This window comes from Zeugodacus cucurbitae, chromosome 6, assembly GCF_028554725.1.
Source record: "Zeugodacus cucurbitae isolate PBARC_wt_2022May chromosome 6, idZeuCucr1.2, whole genome shotgun sequence".
Classification (NCBI taxonomy): Eukaryota; Metazoa; Arthropoda; class Insecta; order Diptera; family Tephritidae; genus Zeugodacus; species Zeugodacus cucurbitae.
In genome coordinates this window covers 29,534,405-29,561,689 of record NC_071671.1, presented here as the reverse complement: position 1 = coordinate 29,561,689, position 27,285 = coordinate 29,534,405, and the positions used below count along the sequence as shown (strand labels likewise).

Sequence of the window (27,285 nt, the reverse complement as noted above, 5' to 3'; positions counted from 1 at the left end):
TTTTTCGGTAAGATCTGAGTTGTTTATATTTCATTTAAGTAACTAACATATGTTATTTTTTTCATATTTTGCAGAATCCGTTAATGAAAATTTTACATCATTAGTGGACTTTGACTTTAAAATCGAAACCGTGAAATTCACTAAAATCTGCTCCGACTTCAACTTTTCGTAAATATTAAAAATACGTCTACTATTTACCCATTATTAACATTATTTTGAATTATCATAACTATTTTTGTTAAGTGAATTACTATTTCTTATATCTTAAAAATGAAAAGAATAAAAATTTTGGCCAAGAAAAATATACACATCTATCTAAAGGGTGATTTTTTAAGAGCTTGATAACTTTTTTAAAAAAAAAAACGCATAAAATTTGCAAAATCTCATCGGTTCTTTATTTGAAACGTTAGATTGGTTCATGACATTTACTTTTTGAAGGTAATTTCATTTAAATGTTGACCGCGGCTGCGTCTTAGGTGGTCCATTCGGAAACCACGCCCACCTCCCATACAAAGGTTAGGTTGAAAATTACTAAAAGTGGGTTAACTCCCTAACGAAAAACGTCAGAAACACCAAATTTTACATAAGAAATGCAGAAGGAAGCTGCACTGAGATTTTTTTACAAAATGGAAAATGGGCGTGGCGTCGCCCACTTATGGGTCAAAACCCATATCTCAAGAACTATTCGACCGATTTCAATGAAATTCGGTATATAGCACTTTCTATACACCCTGATGACACGGGTGGAATATGGAAAGTGCAAATTTCGGGTGTAACCGAACTTTACTGATAATTTCATTAAAAAGTTAGCCACAAGCTTTCAGGTTCTCATGTTCGATATCTGAAAAATTCTAGCTATTTTTATACGAAATGCAGTATTTGTAAAAAGTTGTGTTCCGATATATAACTGGTGTTAATTTATGTATTGTAAGTTGAACGAATCGGATGGACCTCAACGATTTTCACCCATTTTCAAACTATAGCATTGGGATGCCAAGGAATTTGGTAGGAACTAAATTTCGTTGAAATTGGTTAAGTAGTTTCTGAGATATGATTTTTGACCCATAAATGGGCGAAATCGGTCCACTGCCCACAAAATGGCGGAAACCGAAAACCTATACAGTGTCATAACTAAGCCATAAATAAAGTTATGAAAATGAAGTTTGGAGCATAGGATCCCATTAGGGAGGGTCACATTTGGATGTAATTTTTTTGGAAAAGTGGGCGTGACCCCGCCCACCAAATAGGTCCCAGGTAAAAGCAACATTCGACTTCTGCACATCATGTGTCACTAGTTCATCTATTAAAACTTTACATCATGATTTTGAAAATCGAAATGTATTGATAAATGATGGGTCTTGAATGGTACGTTTTTATCTCGCATATCTCCTGGTCCTCAACAATAGCCACACAAGCAAAGAACAAATTTGTTTTCAAAAATTTATAAGAAGCAAAACAAACACGGCTGTTTAGGTATCACACGTTTCAGATGATTGAGGAAATTGAGAGCATTTGAGCTTTTGAATTTGCGCCAGAATAAGGTAACCCGCACAAAAATGAAAAACCTCACAACAGGAGCTTTTGTGAGGGCATGAGAATAAGGCTATGTATCTGGTTGAATACTAAAATAATACATCCTGACTAACAGAGTCACTAATTCACTGTTGTGGAAATTAAAGTCATCGTGAGAATCTGAATACCGGTATAAATCTATATAAACAAGCTTATTGCATTTGAGGTACATCGTGTAAATATCGTTTGATCTCCGAAATATCTTATAAAATTCAGAGGGCATGTTTTCTATAATAATAATAATCTGCAACATGTTGCAAAGAGTATAATAGTTTTGTCCAAAACGATTATCTTTTACACTTTGAACTAAACAAGCTGGATAGAGAATTATGTACATACATATGTCAAAACAAGTAAGGAAGGGCTAAGTTCCGGTGTAACCGAACATTTTATACTCTCGCAATTTATTTATTTAACTTAATTAATATTATATAATACACAATTTGACCTACATATTCGTCATATATATTGTATAAAGTCCATTGAAAGTTGGAAAGCCTTGTATTAGGTTAGAAGCGCCGAGGTCATCATGTTCGATATATGGGGCCTTGAAAACCTATGGTCCGATTTCGGCGATTTTTAGAAATGGGCTGCCACACTATAAATACAGTATTTGTGCAAAGTTTTGCACCGATATCTTCACTAGTGCTTACTTTATATATTGTAAAGTAAACGATTCAGATCATCTTCTGAGTTCGGGTATATAGGAAGTAGGCGTGGTTGTGAAGCGATTTGGCCAATTTTCACAACATATTATTGGGAGGTAAGGAAACTATTACAAACCAAGTTTCATTGAAATCCGACGAGTAGTTCCTGGGATATGGTTTTTGACCCATAAGTGGGCGACGCCACGCCCATTTTCAATTTTGTAAAAAAATCTCAGTGCAGCTTCCATCTGCCATTTCTTATGTGAAATTTAGTATTTCTGACGTTTTTCGTTAGTGAGTTAACCCACTTTTAGTAATTTTCAACCTAACCTTTGTATGGGAGGTGGGCGTGGTTATTATCCGATTTCCGAAAAAAACGACTGCAGAAAGTTGGGTTTATATAGCTTCATTGGTTTGCGAGATATATATAAATAACCGATTTGGGGCGGGACCACGCCCACTTCCCCAAAAAAAAATACATCCAAATATGCCCCTTCCTGGTGCGATCCTTTGTTCCAAATTTTACTATTATAACTTTATTTATGGCTTAGTTATGACACTTTATGTGTTTTTGGTTTTCGCCATGGGAAAACTTTAGTATACCGTCCCACGATTTCGGGGTTAAAATAGAAATGGGCGGATAGAGGGGGATCTCCAGATCACGAGTATATATAATTATTGCCGCCGCAAACTTATAGTTTCTGAGTTATTTGCAATTTAAGATTTAAAATTAACAATTTTCAACACGTTATTTCTCACTGTATATTGAATTGTTCACATATATTTTGCACTTTAAATATATTTACACTTCATTAATTTGTTTCTACATATTTATTTTTAACAAATTATATCAAAATTTGCTGTAAATAAACATTTAATTTTATGCAGAATTCTGTTTATTTGTAAAATAACAAAACGGTTGCAAGATGACAGAACATAAGTGTTGCCACATGCATCGATTAAAAATAATCAAAATGAATAAAATTCCCAAAATGAAGAAAACAAATACCCAATAAATAGTTATTAAGTAAACATTCTAACTACAAAAAAATACCAAGGTTTCAAAATTTATAAGTGTATTTTATTATTTCAAGCAACTTTAAAAATGGATCATCATGGTTGTTCGCAATATTTTTCCTCCATGTATACTCCATAATAAAATCGGTAAAGTTTTCGGGGTTGTTGTAATTGTCCCGCACAAAAAATTTCTTTATTACGCGCCACTGGGATTCTATCCTTTGGGTGTGGGTTCCATCCTTTGCCACAAAAGGATTGTCCGGGTCACTGTGGTTAACGCGTCGGTGCTCATACCCGTGACCAGATAGGCAGTCGTACGCCTTCCAACAATCTGTGTGTATTGTTGTACCCTGGGCCAGATGTTTCCGTATTAACGGTATGAGCACCTCCGCGGATCGGACATTCTCCGGACAAACTTCCAGACGGAGATCGTCACTTCCATCTTCCACCATACCCAACACCCAGTGGCCTTCTACTCTTCTACCTAAAAAGAGGGGAAAATATAAGTATTAATATAAACAAATATATATACATTATTACCTTTGTTATATTTTCTTTTTCCAAATTTACTCTCGTCAATCTGTACAACTTTACCAGGGCCGCCAATTTTACCCACCGCTACCTGCTGGTCTATTTGGTGTATAACTACCGCCTCACGACAGTAATTGAACCAATCGCAAATGGTAGCGCTGGATAAAACTGGCTCCCTGGTGAAGCTATTTTTTCGCACCTCTTCATGCGACCAATGTGATGCATACGCATACATTAAATAAAAAATTTGTGGTAGCGGGATTTTGGCATTGTCAAACCAGGTGCCTTTAGCCCTGGAAATGGCAGAACGGTTGCGACACGCTCCTTTCCGGCACCGGAATGTGCCTACTGCGGTATCGCCGGCGTTTGACACCACCATTGGCTGCTTATGTGTCCGGCACAATTTCCTTGTGGGAATTAATCCCTCGCTTTCGGCAAAAGAAATACATTTTTCTTTTGTATTAAATGTTTCAATAATCTTGCCGATATTCCACATATTTCGAATTTCAGCCGCAGTGAGTACGTTAGTCCTCCTAACACCTCGGCTGGTGGATTGCTCTTCGAAATCTATAGAAAATTCTTTAATAATTTTAATAATTTTAAATCTATAACAAAATACCTGTTGAATTTGCGTTCATTTTTTCCAAAAATTAATAGAAAACAAATTTTAATAAATAAATCACAATCACTTGCTTTCACTTTCAATAGTTCACTTTGAATTACCAAATACGAAATTATTAGCACAACCGAAAAAAAGAAACGGTATTTTTTTTTTCAAAGTAACTGTAACCATTTTCCGTTAAAGAAAATGAATTAATAAAGAGAGAGAGATATACCCTTTATGACAATAATACTTTTTTGGTTAAAACTACTTTTCTTCAAAAAAATAACCCTGGTCGAGCCAACACCGGGGATGATCAAAGAGGTGGAATAACAAGTTCTTCCGCGTAGAACTACTTTCTGCAGAGGCGGCCTTCGGCCGCGCTTCAAAAAAATAACCCTGGTCGAGCCAACACCGAGAGTTATCAAAGAGGTGGAATAACAAGTTCTTCCGCGTAGAACTACTTTCTGCAGAGGCGGCCTTCGGCCGCGCTTCAAAAAAATAACCCTGGTCGAGCCAATACCGGCAGTTATCAAAGAGGTGGAATAACAAGTTATTCCGCGTAGAACTACATTCTGCAGAGGCGGCCTTCGGCCGCGCTTCAAAAAAATAACCCTGGTCAAGCCAACACCGGGAGCTATCAAAGAGGTGGAATAACAAGTTCTTCCGCGTAGAACTACTTTCTGCAGAGGCGGCCTTCGGCCGCGCTTCAAAAAAATAACCCTGGTCGAGCCAATACCGGCAGTTATCAAAGAGGTGGAATAACAAGTTATTCCGCGTAGAACTACATTCTGCAGAGGCGGCCTTCGGCCGCGCTTCAAAAAAATAACCCTGGTCAAGCCAACACCGGGAGCTATCAAAGAGGTGGAATAACAAGTTCTTCCGCGTAGAACTACTTTCTGCAGAGGCGGCCTTCGGCCGCGCTTCCAAAAAATAACCCTGGTCGAACCAACACCGGATATTATCAAAATATGGGAAATAATAAAATAGTTTACATTACACATTACATGCATTATGTTTATTGTATTTGGGGTATAATCTTTCTTTTTCATTATTGTGATTCTTATAATTCGTTTACAAAATATGTGATATGGTAACACCTATTTTGTGTCAGAATGCAACCCTTTTTTATTGTAAAAATAAACAAAATTGTGCAAAAAGTAAAATGCTTATTTACAGCATATTTTAATATAATTAGTTAAAAATAAATATTTATAAACAAATGTGTAAAGTGTAAATATATTTAAAGTGCAAAATATATGTGGAAAATTCAATATACAGTGAGAAATAACGAGTTAAAAATTATTAATTTTAAATCTTAAATTGCAAATAACTCAGAAACTATAAGTTTGCGGCGGCAATAATTATATATATTCGTGATCTGGAGATCCTCCTCTATCCGCCCATATCCATTTTAACCCCGAAATCGTGGGACGGTATACTAAAGCCGACCCTTCGCCATTTTGTGGGCGTGGCAGTGGACCGATTTTGCCCATTTTCGAAAGCAGCCCTCTCACGTTCTCAAGGAACATGTGTTCCAAGTTTCATTAAGTTATCTAAATTTTTACTCAAGTTACAGCTTGCACGGACGGACGGACAGACATCCGGATTTCAACTCCACTCGTCATCTTGATCATTTATAGATATATAACCCCATATCTAACTCTTTTATTTATTGGTGACACAAACAATCGTTATGTGAACTAAACTATGATACTCTGTGCAACAGGTTGCGAGAGTATAATTATCAGGATGACGAATCCGATTTACTGTCCGTCTGTGTGTGTAAGCGATAACTTCAATATTTGCATAAATATATAGTACATACTAGCTAACCCGGCGAACTTCGCCCCACCCAATTTTTATTTGAAATAGTTAAAACGCTTTTTGAACTCTGTTCAAGGCCATTTATTTGTATTGAATGTTAATATATTCAGGGAGTAACGTCTCTGATCAGTATAAATATTTTTGGCGAAGCTGGTTCTTTGTTTTGTTGTGTAGCGTGTAAACAAATAAAGATGGCTCTCCAACACGCTAACATGACACATACATACCTATGTATGTACATATGAAACTGTAAAATTTTGAACTTAAACGATAAATCGGTTTGAATCATTCGAATTCTCAGAACGAACATTTCCTCACTTTTAGATTTGTTGTGTTGTAGTAAACTATTCACTACAGTGAAATTATTATTTATGAATAAAGACGGAAACCTTAGTATATACATATCTGGTATAAAAATCCACGGGATTGAGATTTGAACTTGAGGTCAAAATTTTTAAAATTATTGATGAAAATTTTGATAAGCACAAATTTTCATAAAATTTGTTTTAACAAATAAGTTAATTACAAAATTGTTAGTTGATAACATGTAACATTGAATTTTATAATCTTAGGAAAGAAAATTCTTAATTTTTAATAGTAGTATTTATTTTATTGAATTAAAACATTTTAATTTAACTTAGCACTAATTGTTGCACAATATTTTTGGTTAACCTGTCTCGAGCTAACACAAATAGATTTGATGGTTTTCCCACACGTGAGCATGCAACATATAATTCTTCTTCTTCTTAACTGGCGTAGAAAACGCTTACGCGGTTATAGCCGAGTCCACAACAGTGCGCCACGCATCTCTGCTTTTGGCGGTTTGGCGCCAATTGGTAATACCAAGTGAAGACAGGTCCTTCTCCACCTGGTCCTTCCACCGGAGTGGAGGTCTCCCTCTTCCTCGGCTTCCACCAGCGGGTACTGCATCGAAAACTTTCAGAGCTGGGGCACTTTCATCCATTCGAACAACATGACCCAGCCAGCGTAGCCGCTGTCTTTTTATTCGCTGGACTATGTCTATGTCGTCGAACAACACATACAGCTCATCATTCCATCTTCTGCGGTATTCGCCGTTGCCAATGTTTAAGGGACCGTAAATCTTCCGCAAAACCTTTCTCTCGAAAACTCCTAGTGCCGTCTCATCGGATGTTGACACCGTCCACGCTTCTGCACCATAAAGTAGGACGGGAATGATGAGGGACTTGTAGAGTTTAGTTTTTGTTCGTCGAGAGAGGACTTTACTTTTCAATTGCCTACTCAGTCCATAGTAGCACCTGTTGGCAAGAGTGATTCTGCGTTGGATTTCAAGGCTGACATTATTATCGGTGTTAATGTTGGTTCCTAGGTATACGAAATTATCTACAACTTCAAAGTTATGACTGTCAACAGTGACGTGGGAGCCAAGACGCGAATGCGCTGACTGTTTGTTTGATGACAGGAGATATTTCGTCTTGTCCTCGTTCACCACCAGACCCATTCGCTTCGCTTCCTTATCCAGGCGGGAAAAAGCAGAACTAACGGCGCGGGTGTTGTTTCCGATGATATCAATATCATCGGCGTACGCCAGGAGCTGTACACTCTTGTAGAAGATTGTACCCTCTCTATTTAGTTCTGCAGCTCGTATTATTTTTTCCAGCAATAGATTGAAGAAGTCGCCCGATAGTGAGTCACCTTGTCTGAAACCTCGTTTGGTATCGAACGGCTCGGAGAGGTCCTTCCCGATCCTGACGGAGCTTTTGGTGTTGCTCAACGTCAACTTACACAGCCGTATTAGTTTTGCGGGGATACCAAATTCAGACATCGCGGCATAAAGGCAGCTCCTTTTCGTGCTGTCGAAAGCAGCTTTAAAGTCGACAAATAGATGGTGTGTGTCGATCCTTTTTTCACGGGTCTTCTCCAAGATTTGGCGCATGGTGAATATCTGGTCAGTTGTTGATTTTCCAGGTCTAAAGCCACACTGATAAGGTCCAATCAGTTTGTTGACGGTGGGCTTTAGTCTTTCACACAGTACGCTCGATAGAACCTTATAAGCGATGTTAAGGAGGCTTATCCCACGATAGTTGGCGCAGATTGTGGGGTCTCCCTTTTTGTGGATTGGGCAGAGTACACTGAGATTCCAATCGTCGGGCATGCTTTCTTCCGACCATATTTCGCAAAGAAGCTGATGCATGCACCTTATCAGCTCTTCGCCGCCGTATTTGAATAGCTCGGCCGGCAATCCATCGGCCCCCGCCGCCTTGTTGTTCTTCAAGCGGGTAATTGCTATTCTAATTTCTTCACGGTCGGGCAATGGAACATCTGTTCCATCGTCGTCGATTGGGGAATCGGGTTCGCCATCTCCTGGTGTTGTACTTTCACTGCCATTCAGCAGGCTGGAGAAGTGTTCCCTCCACAAACACAGTATACTCTGGTCATCAACCACTAGATCACCGCTGGGGGTCCTACAGGAGTGTGCTCCGGTCTTGAAACCTTCAGTTAGTCGCCGGATCTTTTCGTAAAATTTTCGAGCATTACCCCTGTCGGCCAGCTTGTCAAGCTCTTCATACTCACGCATTTCTGCCTCTTTCTTTCTTTTTCTGCAAATGCGTCTCGCTTCCCTCTTCAGCTCTCGGTATCTTTCCCATCCCGCTCGTGTTGCGGTCGATCGCAACATTGCGAGGTAGGCAGTCTGTTTTCTCTCCACTGCGAGACGACAATCCTCATCATACCAGCTGTTTTTTTGGCTTTTCCGAAAGCCAATGGTTTCGGTTGCAGCTGTACGTAAGGAGTTTGATATGCCGTCCCACAGCTCCCTTATACCGAGATGCTGATAAGTGCTCTCAGAGAGCAGGAGTGCAAGTCGAGTAGAAAATCGTTCGGCTGTCGGTTGTGATTGCAGCTTCTCGATGTCGAACCTTCCTTGTGTTTGTTGACGTGTGCGCTTTTCTACACAGAGGCGGGTGCGTATCTTAGCTGCTACAAGATAGTGGTCCGAGTCGATGTTGGGACCACGAAGCGTACGCACATCAAAAACACTGGAGACATGTCGTCCATCTATCACAACATGATCGATCTGGTTGCGAGTGATTCGATCCGGGGACAGCCAAGTAGCTTGATGGATTTTCTTATGCTGGAATCTAGTGCTACAGATGACCATATTTCGGGCCCCGGCGAAGTCGATCAGCCTCAGACCGTTTGGTGATGTTTCGTCATGGAGGCTGAATTTTCCGACTGTTGTGCCAAAGACACCTTCTTTACCCACCCTAGCGTTGAAATCGCCAAGCACGATTTTGACATCGTGGCGGGGGCAGCGCTCATAGGTACGTTCTAGGCGCTCATAGAAGGTATCTTTGGTCACATCGTCCTTCTCTTCCGTCGGGGCGTGGGCGCAAATCAGCGATATGTTGAAGAACCTCGCTTTGATGCGGATTGTGGCTAGACGTTCATCCACCGGAGTGAATGCCAGGACTCGACGACGGAGTCTCTCTCCCACCACGAATCCCACACCGAATTTGCGCTCCTTTATATGGCCGCTGTAGTAGATGTCACAAGGACCCACCTTCTTCCGTCCTTGTCCCGTCCATCGCATTTCTTGGATTGCGGTGATGTCAGCCTTTACTCTTACGAGGACATCAACCAGCTGGGCAGAGGCACCTTCCCAATTAAGGGTCCGGACATTCCAGGTGCATGCCCTTAAATCATAGTCCTTTATACGTTTGCCGTGGTCGTCATCAAAAGGGGGGTTTCTCATCCGAGGCCTGTGTTTCTTATTCACTGGTTATTCGTTTTTATGTGGTGGGTCCCAAGCCCTACGCACAACCGCATAAGCGGGATTCGCCTTCTCACTTTAGCTCGCTTCCAGACGGATGTCTGTTGGCTACCCAGAGGATACTTGGTCTAAGACCGGAAGTTGTGAGCTGCTTGAGCCACATGTAAAAGAATCGTTCCTGGCCACTCCCAAGTGAATGGCAGTCAGAAACTTTCCTCACTTACGTGAACTTCTACATATGACTCCATCCTCCACGTGAACTTCTACATATGACTCCATCCTCCCTTCTACATATGACTCCATCCCAATTTGCCCATGGGAAAAACATGGATTATCCAAATCTAACCCACAAATGGACATTGTTTGGCTTTGTGACTTATTAATGGACATGGCAAAAGCTAAACGAATAGGAAACTGTAGTCTGTGCATTATGGAGGTTCGATTTTTTTTTTTTTTCAAAATAAGATTTAATAAATAAAATGAAAAGCAAGCTAATAATACTTACTTTTATTTAATTCGTTTAAAGAGTTTTAAATAATAAAAAGAAAGCACAGCGTGGCTGAGTCTGATATATTTTAAACACACGTTTTACGTTTAATAAATGGTAAATTTTAAACACACGTTTTACGTTTAATAAATTTTAGCTAAAATAAAAGTTTGGACTTTTAATATAACAGCATCTGCTTCTATAGCGCCTTCTAGCCTAATACAGCGCACTTATTCAATTACCTTACAACGTCAGCCGTTAGTATCACAAATAAGTGTCAATAAATGTATTCTCATGTAGCGCCATCTACTGCAATAGCACATATAGCTCTAAATTTAACTCCAAATGAACTCCATACTTATGTTGTGCTTAAGATAAAACAGGAAAATAGTATATTACAGTTCATACTTAGGTTATGCTTAACTGAAAATGGGAGGCTTAAGCAATGCTTAAATAACAGCTGATTTTTGTTTTGAATTTGATTTGAATTTTCAGCGACATCTTTCGTAGCGTAGGGCAAGTGTCCGTTCGTTTGCACTCAATAACAGCTTATACTTTTCCTTCAGTTCCCATAGGTGCTCCGACTCGCTAGTGATGAAATTTGGGGTTCTTTTGTTGTTTTCATCAATTTTTGATATAATTTTCCTCGCAATTTAATTATTGTCTGTTATAATTTAAATATTTCAAACATATTTTTATGAATGACATTTGTAAAACATATGTTGCCCATAACGTTGCCATATATCATAATAAAATTTTATAGAAATTAAGCATTGACTGTGAAACGCAAACGACTACTCAGTTTGCAACAATACTTAGCTAAGATTTTATTTAGGCACAACTTAAGTATGGACTGTGAAACGGGGCATTAGCCATACAAAATTCTATACCTAAATGCAAATAAATGAAATTTTTTTTTGCATTTAGGAAATACATGCAGAAATCAACTCTGCGATTTCCTAAATTCCTCTGAAATCTCCCAAATTCGAGGAAGATTTACTGGAAAAGAGTGGCAGCATTGCTTATTTGTCTGACCATACATATGTACATAACTTTATTTATTTCACGGATTATATGTGATTTTTTCTTAAATTTAGAATATTGGAAGTCATAGATTCGTATAACTTTACCACAAATAATATAAACTTCAAACAACGCATTTTAGTTTAATGTTTTTAGCAAGTGGCGGCTTTTGTTATGACAGCCTAAATCCATGAAAATTTAGAAAGAAATGTAGCGCCATCTACTGTAACATAGCGCACTTAGCGCCACCAACGGGTGGATAGCTCTTTGCTAATAATAAACAAATAATTTGCAATAAATAAATAATGCGACTATAAGGAGAGTTATAAACTACCCTATCTTTCAAGTTGGACCAAACTGCACACAGTGTTAAATATTTCATTAAAATCGGTTCAGTAGTTTAGGAGTCCATCGAAAACAAACAACGTGACACGTGATTTTTATATATTAAGATATATATGAGTATTCACCCTTATATTTGTCCATCATGCAAGTATGCATGTCCATACTCGTATATGTATATATATTTCGCTGTCATTATATCTACTAAATATCAAGAAAATAATTGTGCCTTTATTACAATCTAATGGTATTTTCCAAACATTCGTACATTCAAACATACACATTTAGTATATAAACACGTTTGCTCATACTGATAACTTCACAATCTGTCTAAATAAGGTGCTTCTCTCTTTTTCCAATCATTCGTTTTGGTTTTATCAGTAAACATGTCATGGTAAATAACGTTACCTACCACATAGTGTTGTTGGTTCTTTAAAAGTGTTTTTTTTTTTAACTTGAATAACATCTTCTGATATCAAGTGTGAAAGAACTAAAGTCTTTGCCATAATTAAATGTGTATGCATTATTTTTTATTGTGACATCACTAGTAAGAATGAAATATAAGTTATAATGCTTCTAGTACATTTATATAAACGAAAATCAAATATTAGTGACTGACAATTAGTCCAATTTGAAACCTTCAAAAGTATTCGTGAATTGAGAAAAGGTCTTAAAATATAGTACTGGTCATGTGAAAGTGGCTTGGAAATGTGATATATTACTACTTTTAAATATTGTAGGTGGAAAAGTAGAGTAAGAATTACTAACAATAGAGTTCGCAATAATTGTATAATACAATATACATACATATATGCAACATACTATGTAATGTGAACAGACAAGTATAAAAGTATACGTTAATATTTTTTATTTAATCGAATTTATCGGGCGAAACGTGAATGTTCAGATGGTTCAATAGGGACTTAAGGCATGAGTATTCAGCAAGCGTTGTACTATCATACCCGCTTAGCCTTTAAACTCTGTTCATGTAACTTTTTTTTAAGGTAATATTTTTAACATTCGCGTTAACATACAGTGAATAAAAAAAACTTGTTCAGGGAAAAGTTTTGAACTTATAAGATATTGACTTCGAATCGAAAAGTGAAAAAAATGCGTTTTATTAGTTATTTTAGTGTACATAATATTAAAAAAAAAAATTAAAAAATTAAAAAATTAAAAAAATTAAAATAACTTGTTCAGTTTGCATTGATAAAGATTACAAAGTTGATTAAGAACAAGTAAGGAAAGGCTAAGTTCGAGTGCAACCGAACATTTTATACTCTCGCAATTTATTGAAGAAAACATACAAATTTACCCATAAATTCGGCATAAAGTTTAATAGCGTAATTCCTGAACCGATTTCATTCATTTTCACCAGCAAGGTACACTACATATATTCAAGACATATTAACCAATACATACATGCGGAATAGAGCCCACCGAATTTTTGAAAGACCTGTAATTAGGTATATGGGAGCTAGAACAGAGACACACTATTAGAAGAAAACAATTTCCTCTGAATTACATTAAATTATCTGAGAGATTTACACATATTTTAGGTTAATATTTACCCTTAGGCCCTGAGTTCAACATGTTCGATATTGTGTAATGTTTCACTCCGCTATCTTCATTAGTTCCTTATGTATATATTATAAAGTGAAGGAATAAGATGGAGTTCAAAATTAAGTTATAAAGAAAGTAGTCGTGGTTGTGAACCGACTTCGCCCATTTTTTATCCGTGTTATGAGGGTGTCAAGAAAATATTGTATACCGAATTTCATTCAAATCGGTCGAGTAGTTCCTGGGATATGGTTTTTGACCCATAAGTGGGCGATGCCACGCCCATTTTCCATTTTGTAAAATAATCTGAGTGCAGCTTCCTTCTGCTATTTCTTCTGTAAAATTTAGTGTTTCTGGTGATTTTTGTTAGTGAGTTAACCCACTTTTAGTAATTTTCAAACTGACCTTTGTATGGGAGGTGGGCGTGGTTATTATCCGATTTCAACTATTTTCATGGTGTGTGGTGGGGTACGTAGGAGAACCGACTGCAGAAAATTTGGTTTATATAGCTTTATTGGTTTGCGAGTTATATACAAATAACCGATTTGTGGCACTTTATGACACTTTATGTGTTTTGGTTTCCATTTTGTGGGCGTGGTAACGGTCCGATTACACTACGTTACTTACTATCTTGAGTGTTTTAATTATTTAAGCTCGTTTTCTTTGCTGCAATATAAGTATTTTGTGAAATATATGTAATATTTCTTAATTTATTAATAATATATTTATCAAATATTTAAAGTAATTTTTAAAGATAAGGGGTGATGAAGTTTTAATAAACAACGTAGACGCATTCTATGCACACTCCTTATTAAAATCACAAAAAATTGAAAATCACCGAACATATTAGGCGTGTTTTATTTCACTAGCAAATTAAGCTATTAGCTTATTTTGTATGGAAGACTTAGTCAACATAATAATGTTAGCTTGTCATAAGCTATCATAGCTTGCATATTGAACTAGAGGCATTGCCAGTTCATCGCGTTTTTTCATTCATAATTGTTAGGTTTTTTCCAAAAAAAAAGTAGTTGGCAATAGCGGGAAACCCAATTTTTGACAGATAAACATGTAATCAAACCAAAATTTTAAATTCTTACGATGTGCTTTGCTTTAACGTATTTATTCATTATCCAAATTAGTAATGAAAAGTCCGTGCAATTTGGCTAAATTTACCAAATTTGAGTTGGTAACGCTGTCCAAATTTACCGAGTTTTGCTATTGTGAATGCTAATTGATACAAAAAGGAAGAAGAAAAACGTAAGCAAATGATTTATGTTTCTATTTTGCCAATTAAATTATTGGCAAATTTATTAACAATAACTAATTTTAATGTTTTCAGATGGTATAAAGCAAACAGTGAGCAGTTTCAAAAACAACGACAACCAGCGACGAAAATGTTCTCATACAATTGTTTACTTTGTTTAATGAGTAAGCAAATTAATTTTGCTCATCTGTCACTGCTATTAGCTATTCGCTTGTGGTGGTCAAATAAAATACTCCTATTATTCAGTTCGTTTTCAATTTCGCTAAAAATTTGTATGGGTATCACCCGGTCACCAGCTGTCAACGCATTCAAAAGCGCATTTATAGAGGTGCTCGAAAATATTTCGCAGTCAAGCGCATTTTTTCGCTTTCGCATTCGCAGCTTTATTTGTTCTGAAAACGCAACGTAAAACTTGCTACCTGATTTTTTGCCCGGTTAAGGAAGTTTTCCACTTAATGGGGGTGTCCGCAAATAGAGTATCAGTAGAGTATTAGGTCGTAATCATAACATAAATTTAAGAGGACCATCAAAGGGAAAGGGCGTATAAAGACCGACCGTGTAGCGAGGTATTATATTTATGGTACTCACAGGTTGTCATTTAGATATAAGTCATAAATGAAAACTTAAAAAAATACCATGGTTGTGTGATTTTGTTGACTAAGATGCAGTTGAATATTATAAAACCTTCTCGTTTAACTTGTTTTCTTTATTAAATAGACGCAGTAGTGTCCACCTAGGAATACCAAATCGTCCCAATGGCTATATAACGTACTCGGAAACTTTGTTGACAGTCGATAGTGTAAGTAAGAATGACAATGTATTTAACTCTTTCATGCCCAATGTTGTACTTACCGACTTCTAATTCTTGTTTTTTTAATTTTTTCACCAGCGGTTTTTTAATTAAGTAGGCTTATGTGTTGTGCAGGCTTACAGTTACATTTTCTGTTATGAGCTGTGCACGTATTCATTCAGAATGCGTTCTCCGCAGAGTGGAATTGTCAAAATCGGTTTTGCAAAAAAAGTTATACTGAAGTGGTTACACAAAAAGTGTTCAAAACCATAAAAATAATTGTTCTATTTTAAAACAAAATGAGCTTTAGGTCTACAACATTGCTTCCGCCGTTTTTTTGTAAATTTAAGTTTTTTTTTTGTATAAAAACGGTTACAAATGTCGATGAGCCTCAGCCGCACTTTTCTTGGAATTATAAAATAAAAGCAAAATTTCCCGCAAATGTCGAGAATTTGGTTCAAAAAGTGCGTTTTCAGTTGAGAATAAGTTTGGGATTTTGAATTATCTCTCTACAAATATTTTGTTGGGTTAATGTTGACACAAATGCCCAAGATCGATGTAAAACGATTTAACGACCAGTGCATCCATTGGAAAACGTCGGAAGCAAAGTTGTAGACTTAATATATAAATAAGTAAAGATAAGAGAGTTATTAAAAAAAAAAATTCATGAGAAAAGTGTTTAGTTTATTAATAATAAATTAATTTGTGAATATGCCCATATTAATTCGGGCATGAGAGGGTTAATACAAATTGGAGCACAGCTTCCAATAGATTTGAAACTAAAAATGAATTAGTAATTTAGATTATGGTCCTCCGGGGATGGATTATCCTTTCGTAAGGTTGATTCACTCTTTAGCGCGGGCGAGGGGACACTATACTAAATGTAACTAGGTGGTTATTTAAGTCTATACTGAGATTAAAAGAAAAAAAATTAAAATGAATGATTGGAAATTATTACTGAATATATTGACGGAACTGGATTAAACTTTGCTGAAGCGCCTGCTAAAATGCATGAACTTTTTTTCGCGTAAACGCCAATACATTAATTTGCATATTAATTTTATAATGGTATCCATTTTGCGAAAAAGCAATGAAATTTGAAAAGTAATCAGAAATCAGTTACAATGAGCAGAACACCTAGCGCATAGAGTCGTAAATGCAATCCAACAACAATTTTAACCAGTATAAAATTTTAAGACTTTATGATTTAACGACACTTTGTGACAACTTGTGAGTACCACAATTATAATACATAGATGTATGAGGAGTATGTTAGACCAATATAAAAAACCGGTTTTAATAACGAAAATCATTATTTACTTGGGGCTGAGCTGAGGTGATTTAAACCATCCACATAGCTACATTACATTCCCGAATATATGATTAGTTAAGATTGATCAGATTTATCAGATATCTTCCGATATACATACGTATGTTTATGGTATAAGAAGTAAATGTTTGAAAGATTTATGTTATTTCCTGTAAAAAATATCCATATTACGTTCGGCATTTAGAGTCTCGAAAAGATATAGTCCGGTTTGGACAATTTTTATCACCCCTCCATTGTCTTAGTAGAGTAATCTTTTCCGATATTGATCGATTGGTGGTCGATTTATATATTGTAAACTGTATGAATCAGATGAACTATCAAATTGTGTTATACGGGAAGTAAACGGTTGCACAGATTTGCCCGTTTCCCATATGTAAATTTGGTTGCAATTGGTGTAGTAGTTCCAGAAAAATGTCTTTTGAATTAAAAGTGGGTGCAGCGCCGCCTATCAAAGATTTTCTTTATAAAAACAACAAGAAAGTTATCGTTATATGTAAACATCGAACACATTGAAATTAATAGACGCTATGCATGTGAAAAGATCTACAAATATGCCTTCGTTGCAACGATAATTTCCCTGCCTGACGACAAATATTTTCAAGTTTGGAAACAAATAGTTAGAAGTAACACGCTTCTTAATCGGGAGAATGCATATTCGTTGATGAGATAACATATTAGATGACGGAGATGTTACTAGGTTACAATAAAGTTGGAAAAATGGCGAACTTTTTGTAACAAAATATATAATTTTAATTATAAATTTTTTTTTTTTTTTCATATAATTCTTTATTTATTGAATCTGCTCTTTGGAGCCTAACAATAAGTTATAAAATCTTAATTCTAATTAAAACTAGACAAGCTCAACCAATTGATTGAGTTGTTTTGGTGAAACGTTGCTCCTCAGTGTGCTGGCATATCTCTTCTTTTTAGACGTGATTGATTACAAGAATGTAATAAAGCATTAGCCAATGGGTTTGGGTGATCGCGGAGTTTGGACAAATATTTATTTCTGCTGTTCTCTACTTCTTTCTTTACCATGAGAATACCAAGATCTTTATGGATATTTTCATTACGCATATACCATGGTGAGCACGTGATTGTTCTAAGCATTTTTGATTGGAATCTCTGAATTATATCGATATTGGTTGCACAGGTCGTACCCCACAGTTGGATGCCGTACATCCAAATCGGCTTTATGACCGCGTTGTATAATAGAACTTTGTTGTCTAGGCTAAGTTTTGAATTTTTATTTAAAAGCCAATTTAAATGTGCTGCTCTTATCTTCATGCAGGTTATTTTGCACGATATGTGTTTTCTCCACGTGAGCCTTCTATCCAAGTGAATACCAAGATATGTTACTTCAGTCGCTTGGGGTACTAAAATATTGTTCATTTTAACTGCCGGACACGTTTTTGGTCTTAGAGAAAATGTAACATGCTTGCACTTCTGTTCGTTTACATTTATACGCCAGTTTGCTAGCCATTCTTCGACAAAAATCAAATGCGCTCCTAATACTTTTGATGCTATAATTGGGCATTTGTTTCTGCTCACTAAAGCTGTGTCATCCGCAAAAGTTGATGTCAAAATATTACTAGCTGTTGGAAGGTCTGCTGTATATATTATGTATAGAGTTGGCCCTAAAACACTGCCCTGAGGTACACCAGCTTTTATTGGTCGTTCTTCAGATATGAAGTCTCCTACTTTGACAGTAAACTTTCTATTTTTTAAATAAGACTCCAAGGTTTTATGCATTTCGAGAGGTAAGCTTTTTTTAATCTTATATAAAAGCCCGTCATGCCACACTTTATCGAACGCCTGAGCCACATCTGGAAATATAGCAGAACAGTACTCTCTATACTCGAACGCCCTTCTGATTTCGTTAGTAATTCTATTTACTTGTTCTACAGTGCCATGTTTTGCACGAAAACCGGTGCGTTGGTATTACATTATTTTCAAGGAGGAAATGAGACATCTTTGATAGTAACACTTTTTCAAATATTTTAGAAAGACAGGGTAGAAGACTGATTGGTCTGTATGAAGACGGCTGTGTCAAGTCTTTACCTGTTTTCTCTATCATGATGATCTGAGACTTTTTCCATGAACTTGGATAGTACCCGAAACTGAGAATAGCGTTAAAGAGCAAGGAGAGTACTGTTAAAGCAATATTTGGTAACTCAATTAGCATTTTTGGAGTAATTTTATCATGTCCTGCCGACTTTTTAGGATTCAGCTCTTTTATGATTTTAATAATTTCAGAAGATGACGTTTGAATAGACCCAAGCGACTCGTTAGCGCTATTGGAGATGATTGGCAGCTTAAAGCTGTTCTTTGGGCAATTAGGTTGAAATACCTTTTCTAGGTGATTTGCGAAACAATTTGCCTTATCCTCGTCACTTCTTGCCCAGTTTCCACCCAAGCCTCTTATAGGCAAATTGGAGTCGACTGGAGGCTTCATTGACTTTTGGGCTTTCCAAAGAGAATTTCCTTTGTTTGAATTTGGACACAGTTTCTTTATATAATTGTGAGTGTGGTATTCTTCCTCACGTTTAAGCGCTGTTTTTAGTTTTCGTACAGCATATTTTAGTTGCAGCTGAGTAGAAGGGGAGCGATTTAACTGCCATTCACGTCTAGCTCGCCTTTTTTCATTTACAAGCTTTTCTATTTCATTATTAGTGAGTTTTCTGCGGATAATCGGTTTATTGCTTATGTTTGGTGTTGCTATGACAGCTGCATTTGATATTACATCATTAAATTCTCTTATACCTTCATCAATATCTCTTTCTGTATCTATTTTTACATCAATATTAATGTGGCTACTCACATATTTTTTGTATTTTAACCAGTTCGTTTTGTGAGATGTTAGACCCACCTTTGGCTCAACGAATATGGGTTCTTCACACAACTTTATTAGTACAGGTGAATGATCTGAAGATAAGTCTGTACATGTATCAACTGTCACAAGTGATCTATCTATATTTTTGGTTACAGCGAAATCAATTAAATCTGGTATTTTGTTACGATCACTGGGCCAGTATGTAGGCTTACCAGGAGATATTATATCAAGGTTATTGTGGTTCATAATGGTTTGGTACAACTGGCGTCCTTTCGGATTATTAAGACGTGACCCCCAGTACATGTGTTTTGCATTATAATCTCCACCTGCTAGAAATCTATGACCTAGCGTTCCAAAGAAGTCTTTAAATTCGCTATCTGTAATTTTAAAACGAGGTGGGCAGTATAAAGCCGATAGATTTAAATCACAACCCCGATTTTTTAACAATATTGTTGTAGCTTGTAACTGTGCTGTAGCATGAGAACCCAGAGTAAAGTGGTTTAACCGATTTCTAACCAATACTGCCGTTCCGCCATGTGCTTTTCCATCCGGGTGATTTGTAACATACAGTCTAAATCCCGGTATTTTAAAATTGTTTTTGTTTGTCAGATGAGTCTCTGATAATAACATTACATCTATATTTTTTTCAGACAGAAATCTAATTATCTCTAGTTTATGTTGGTTAACACCGTTAGCGTTCCATAACAAATGTTTAGTATGCTCATTTTTTACTTAATAAGGTTTGCAGCATTTGGTTTTGTGATTTTATTAAATCTTGGATCATGTTTTGCATCGTAGACATGAATTGTGTCATACATTGAGTCAGATTTAGAATCATATTTTCAATACCACTATTTGGAGGATTTTGCGGTGGTTGCATTTGTACATTGTTGCCTTTTACAACATTGGCATAGCTCCCTTGTACAGTATTATTTTTAATATTACTAGATTTCGGAATATGGTCTGTGATATCTATAATGTCAGTACGGGGAGTATGTAACATTTGGTTACGTCGTGCTTGAATTCCCTGTGACAACTTCGATTTCAAATCTTTATAAACAGGACAACCCCTGTAGTTGGCAGTGTGACTTCCTCCACAGTTGCTGCATTTTTTGTTTAAGTCCTCTTTCTTGAGGATACATTTTGAAGTGGGATGTAAATCTCCACATACCACACAAACACTGCGTAGAGTGCAATAAGATTTGGTATGCCCATACTCTTGGCAGTTGGTGCATTGTACCGGACCGTTTCTTTTGTGTGGTTCTTCTACGGTTACTCTACGGTGCAGCAAATATTTTAAATTATATATTGGATGCACTTCGTTCTTTTTAAGCTGGTTAGAATTCGGCATCAATTCAATTCTAAACATTGGTTGTGGTACTTTGTTTCTGTTAAAGATGTTTACGACAGTTTTAACTTCAAAGCCACATTCTTCAAGAGCTTCTTTGATTTCACTAGAGTCTACAGATGACTCTATACCTTTAATTACTACAGCTAGGCCCTTTGAGCTCTTCAACTGATAGGAATAATAATTTTTGTTTTTATCCGACAAAAACTTTACAACATCCATAAAACTTTTCTCAGTGTATGTCTGTATTTTCGTTTCATCTATATTGCCTTATTTTAAAGGCACTATATGAAAGTTTTTTGTACCTACAATTTCGCTTAATTTAGCAACAAGAGTATTTGAGCTACGCTCGCGCAAATATATTGGGGGCGGTTTGGCATACGCGACTGTGGTGGTACCCTTCGCATCATCATCAGAACCATTGCTTAGTACGGCAAATCTGTTGCCATTTAAAACGTCAGGTTTATTCTTGGTTGGCGTACCGCCTAAAAATTTTTTAGGATTGACCGCTGACTTCACAGGACTTAATTTCCTTTTAATATTGACGTAGCGGTCAATGCCAATCTGAACAGATGGACCTTTTTTGATTTGTGCATTCTCACCTTGCGTTTTCTTCGCTGTCTGCTCGCTTGCAGGTACCTGCTTATATGTTGATGCGTTCGTGTTTGTTGCTGGCCGTTGTTGGCTGCCGTTCTCTGCTACTATTGTTGTTGCTAAGCTCTGCTTAGGGTGCTGCTCCGTTGATCGCTGAGATGTCTCATCCTTCTCGCCTTTGCCTTGTTTGTTGGTAGGAGCTGGTTTTGCAGGCTCGACAAAGCTAAAGTAGGCATTCAGAGAATGCCTACGGCCTTGTTGGTGAGGCTGCGCAGCGCTCATGTTATTGTTTATTGTTTATTTTCTCGCACTTAGAATTTGTTATTTTGTATTTATTATTGTTTGTACACTTTTATTTTTGTTATTTTTTTTTTGTTTTGCTAACAATTTCGGCGTTATTGACTAACGCTTTGCTTAATGCACTGTTTAAGTTGTTTTGTTTTTTACTTATTTTATTTTAATTTTAGGTTTTAGAGAATAATCACGGAGCGCATAAAATACACGTCCGTATAGGTTGAAAGCAATTTATGGCCCAATTATAAATGTGCATTATTATATTGGATAATTTTATAAATGACAGATGACGATTTTAAGAATGACGTTCATTGTGATGTTTTCTCTGCACATTATTCAATTTGGTTCACTATGTTTAACATTTCCGTTTTCCATTTGACAATTCTTCTGTTGCCAATTCCCATTCGGGGTCATGAGCGCGTCAAAATGTCGTAATCTTGTCTTCTATCATTCTTGTCCTTAGGGTAGTCAAAAAAGACGAGCGGAGAGTGTGGTATTTCTTACTCTTTCGTAAGAATTTTTCAAGATTTCGAGTCATTAAGCACTGTACACGTCCAGTATTTTATAATTTAGAGCCTTTTCCCCACTTTGGTTGTAGTATTTCTTTATTTTCCGATCAACTTTACCCATTATACCCTCTTTTGAGTGCTACAGAACTACTGAATTACTAAAAAATAAGAAAAATAAAGTGTGTAAAGAGTTCTTGACACTAACAAAATTGAATGATACTTGTTTTGTTTTGTTGATCTTAGTTTGTTTTTTCATTGCTCTTGCAGTTTTTTTTGCATCAATTCTCTTAAATATTGTATGTCCCTGTATTATCCCTGATAAAAAAAAGTTTGAAGTAAAAAGTAATACTATAATACCAACTTCCGTGGAATGCCAAAGAAATCAATTTTTCTATTTAAAACAACCGTTAATTGAACAAATCTTTCTAATCTGTGCAAATTGTTGTGAAAATATTATATATTTCTCAGCATACTCTTGAAAGCATAAAAAATTTACAGAGAGCAAAAAGGTTGAGCTAAAAATATCAGTACAATACTAATTAAATTTGAAAGCCAAATTATGCAAAAATTAAATCTGGCTAATAAATATATGTAAACGGTAATCCGCCAACACATTTTTCATCAATGAATAAACAAAAGTAGAGAATAGCAAATTCGATAGATCTCGAAAACTACAAAAATATTAATAATTAAATTACAGGCGAGTATTTCGAATTTATTTTTTAATTGTGGTCACTCCAGTTTTTATTTGAAATATAAAATAATATAATATAATTGTATATTCAAACAAGTAAGGAAGGGCTAAGTTCGAGTAGTTCCTGAGATATGGTTTTTGACCCATAAGTAGGCGACGCCACGCCCATTTTTCATTTTATAAAAAAATCTGAGTGCAGCTTCCATCTGCCATTTCTTATGTGAAATTTAGTGTTTCTGACGTATTTCGTTAGTGAGTTAACGCACTTTCAGTAATTTTCAACCTAACCTTTGTATGGGAGGTGGGCGTGGTTATGATCCGATTTCTTTCATTTTTGGACTGTATAAGAAAATGGTTAAAAAAACGACTGCAGAAAGTTTGGTTTATATAGCTCTATTGGTTTCCGAGATATATACAAAAAACCTATTTGGGGGCGGGGTCACGTCCACTTTTCAAAAACAATTACATCTAAATGTGCCCCTCTAATGCGATCCTATGTTCCAAAATTTTATTTTCATAACTTTATTTATGGCTTAGTTATAGCTCTTTATGTGTTTTTGGTTATCGCCATTTTGTGGGCGTAGCAGTGGTCCGATTCCGCCCATTTTCGAACTTAACCTTCTTATGGTGCCAAGAAATAAGTGTGCCAAGTTTCATCACGATATCTTAATTTTTACTCAAGTTACAGCTTGCACAGACGGACGGACAGAGCTAGCAACTTTGTTGCGAGATTATAAAAATAACAATCATATAGTGTATATAACAACAATACTCACCCAATCATACATACGTAACAAGTAAGGAAGGGCTAAGTTCGGGTGTAACCGAACATTTTATACTCGTCATATATATTGTATAAAGTCCATTGAAAGTTGGAAATCCTAATATTAGGTTAGAAGCACCGAGGTCCTCGTGTTCGATATATGGGGCCTAGAAAACCTATAGTCCGATTTCGGCGGAATGGAGATGCCACACTATAAAGGTAGTATTTGTGCAAAGTTCTGCATCGATATCTACACTAGTGCTTACTTTATATATTGTGAAGTAAAGGATTCAGATCGTCTTCAAAGTTCTGGTATATAGGAAGTAGGCGTTATTATCCGATTTCAACTAATTTCATGGAGTGTGGTAGGCTACGTAAGAGAACCGACTGCAGAAAGTTTGGTTGACATAGCTTTATTGGTTTGCGAGATATATACAAATAACCGATTTGGGGGAGGCCACGCCCACTTTCCCAAAAAAATTACATTCAAATATGCCCCTTCTTAGTGCGGTCCTTTGTTCCAAATTTTACTTTTATAACTTTGTTTATGGATTAGTTATGACACTTTTTGTGTTTTCGGTTTTCGCCATTTTGTGGGCGTGGCAGTGGTCCAATTTTGGTCCCAAGGAACATGTGTTCCAAGTTTCATCAAGATATCTCAATTTTTACTCAAGTTATCCGTTGCACGGACCGACGGACAGACAGACATTCGGATTTTCACTCGTCTCGTCACCTTGATCATATCTAACTCGTATAGTTTTATGACTTAAGCGGCCCGCTCACGACAAATTTGTTTGACAAAGCTGTTTGAGTTTGAGGTGGTTTTTGTGGTGAGTGGGCATGTTGTCAAACGGATTGTAGGTTTGCGACAAATTTAAAAAACTAACAACCGATTTGTGGATTCGTTTGTCGTGAGTGGCGTGGTTTGCAAACATTTGGTCAGTTGGTTGAAATTTTTGCAGAGTAAACATCAGCGGATAAAAAAAATGGCAAGCGTGAGCAAAAATTGTTTGGAAGAGTTTATTGAATTATTTAAAAATGAACCAGCCTTATGGCAATGCAAAAGTGAAAATTATAAGAATAAATGCCAAAAAGATAAGTCGTGGAAAAATTTACTTTCGAAATATAAAGAAATTGATAAGGATGCAACAATTGACGCAGTGAAAAAAAAAATTAATTGTTTACGCACTGCATATAGACGTGAATTGGTGAAGGTACGCTAGAGCGAAAAGTCTTGGGCAGGTGCTGAGGAAATTTTTGTACCAAATCTATGGTACTTCAATAAGTTGGAATTTTTGGGTGACCAAGAGATGCAAACAGATGGATTTTGCTCATTCGACGAATCTATCGATATTGAAAAAGTACAGTACATACTCGTAGATTATGAGAAGCAATAATTCTTTATTTTGAGAAAAATTGGAGTTATTACAAAAATTGATTGAGCTTATAAAAATTTATTCTGCCAAGGCACTGCACCAAGAGTACTAAAGTAATTACAAAATTTATCGCGAACATGCTTGGCGTTGTTGGAAGAGTTGGTACACTTTGTCGGCTCCAAATCTGTCAAATAGTCATTTGTCTCAGGAACTACTCGACCGATTTCAATGAAACTTGGTTTGTAATAGTCTCCTTACATCCCAATGATATGTTGTGAAAATAGGCAAAATCGCTTCACAACCACGCCTACTTCCTATATACCAGAACTTTGAAGACGAGCTGAATCGTTTACATTACAATGTATAAAGTAAGCACTAGTGAAGATATCGGTGCAGAACTTTGCACAAATACTACGTTTATAGTGTGGCAGCCCCATTCTAAAAATCACCGAAATCGGACCATAGGTTTTTAAGGCCCCATATATCGAACACGAGGACCTCGGTGCTTCTAACCTAATATTATAGTTTCCAACTTTCAATGGACTTTATACAATATATATGAAGAATATGTGGGTCAAATTGTGTATTATATAATATAAATAAAGTTAAATAAATAAATTACGAGAGTATAAAATGTTCGGTTACACCCGAACTTAGCCCTTCCTTACTTGTTATTCCACAGAACGAAATTGGAAATATATGTATCTTGATCTCCCTTATTCATTGACTTAAAATGTCTTATGAGCGAAAATATAATGTTTGCCTTCTTTTGCCAGACCAATCTATTTGTATATGCTTGTTAATTTATTTTAAAGGTTTCATACTAATTTCCGAAAATTTAATTAAATTTTTGATTCATAGAAAAATTTAAATATTCTATTCTCTACGATTATTAACATTAAATAGATATTAACTCCCTTCATGCCATTATTTGAAGAAAATCGGTCATATTTCAATGCTGCTTATTAATTATGTTTGGATAATAGTAGTATAACATATTTTAAACTACGTTCACAAAAAAAGCGAAAAAGTCTTTCGCTTTTTTATTTCCTTCGAAAATAAAACCTTTTGTAACGCCGTGTCAAAACTTTGCTGTCACTACTTACCAAACCTTTTATAATTGAATGATGATATACACTTATGCAATAGATGCGATAAGTGTAAATATAGAAATGAAAGTAATACCTATAAACACAGACAGCTATGAAATAATGTTGACATCTCATTCAATGGATATACGATAGAGTGACTTATCTTTTTAGCGTTATAATAAGATAAGTTATGCACATAATAACAATAAAAAATAAAATAAAAAACCGTACTACAAGTTAAAAATAAAATGAACATGTAAGGAAAGGCTAAGTTCGGGTGCGAACCAAAATTTTATACTCTCGCAATTTATTGATGTAATTTATTAAGATAACACACAATTTGACCCATATATTCGGCATAAAGTCCAATAGAATAACGAAAATCATCATACATGGTATAGGTGGGCTGATGTAATTCCTAAACCTATTTCACTCATTGTCCCCACCAAGCTACACTAGAGACAAGACTATGCTCACTTCTCCTAAGATAACTCACATATTAACCGATATATGCGGAATAAAGCCCGCACATTATTAGGTATATGGGAGCTAGGGGAAGTTCTGATCCGATTTTAATAATTTTAGGAACAGAGACACACAATTAGGAGAAAAAAATTACACTTGGGCAATCAGTTCTTCATGTAGGTATTCGGGGGCTTGAAAAGTTATAATCCGATTTCGAAAATTTTGATTTTTTTTACAGTATTTGTGTAAAGTTTTATTCCGCTATCTTCATCGGTTCCTTATGTATATATTACAAAGTGAACGAATCAGAAGGAATTCAAAATTAAGTTATAAGGGAACTCAGGCGTGCTTGTGAACCGATTTCGCCCATTTTTTATCCGTGTCAAGAAAATATTATATATCGAATTTCATTGAAATCGGTCGAATAGTTCCTGAGATATGGTTTTTGACCCATTTTCCATCTTGTAAAAAAATCTGAGTGCAGCTTCCATCTTCCATTTCTTATGTACAATATAGTGTTTCTGACATTTTTCGTTAGTGAGTTAACTCACTTATAGTAATTTTCAACATAACCTT

At 36.0% G+C, this 27,285-nt stretch overlaps 2 protein-coding genes across 24 annotated transcripts in view; one reads left to right on the top strand and one right to left on the bottom strand.

Annotated features, from left to right (window-relative positions):
- Positions 1-543: 543 nt before the first annotated feature.
- On the bottom strand, positions 544-5,432 carry LOC128922869 (uncharacterized). Its single transcript, XM_054235199.1, has 2 exons — positions 3,777-5,432; positions 544-3,720 (listed from the first exon to the last, which is right to left on the bottom strand). Exons 1-2 carry the CDS (start codon positions 4,261-4,263, stop codon positions 3,281-3,283), a joined length of 927 nt encoding a protein of 308 aa, XP_054091174.1. The 5' UTR covers positions 4,264-5,432; the 3' UTR covers positions 544-3,280.
- A 6,592-nt stretch (positions 5,433-12,024) lies between these two features.
- The window catches only part of Ptprq_4 (phosphatidylinositol phosphatase PTPRQ), a 474,745-nt gene continuing 459,484 nt past the window's right edge, over positions 12,025-27,285 (top strand). For 3 of the 23 annotated variants that reach the window (XM_054235187.1, XM_054235188.1, XM_054235171.1), the window contains exon 1: positions 12,577-12,802. In XM_054235187.1, coding sequence (XP_054091162.1) covers positions 12,729-12,802 — 74 coding nt within the window. In that variant the 5' untranslated portion in view covers positions 12,577-12,728. Of the gene's footprint in view, positions 12,346-12,380; positions 12,552-12,576; positions 12,803-15,045; positions 15,189-15,289; positions 15,422-27,285 lie in introns of those variants that run through there. The other 20 variants (XM_054235189.1, XM_054235172.1, XM_054235194.1 and 17 more) reach the window with 15 other exon arrangements.

Excerpts from the sequence above, each read along its gene's own strand:
- LOC128922869 (XM_054235199.1), bottom strand. The coding sequence starts at position 4,263 with ATGTGGAATATCGGCAAGATTATTGAAACATTTAATACAAAAGAAAAA. Across the intron at positions 3,721-3,776 it reads AAAAAGAAAATATAACAAAG|GTAGAAGAGTAGAAGGCCAC; the intron begins GTAATAATGTAT and ends CCCTCTTTTTAG.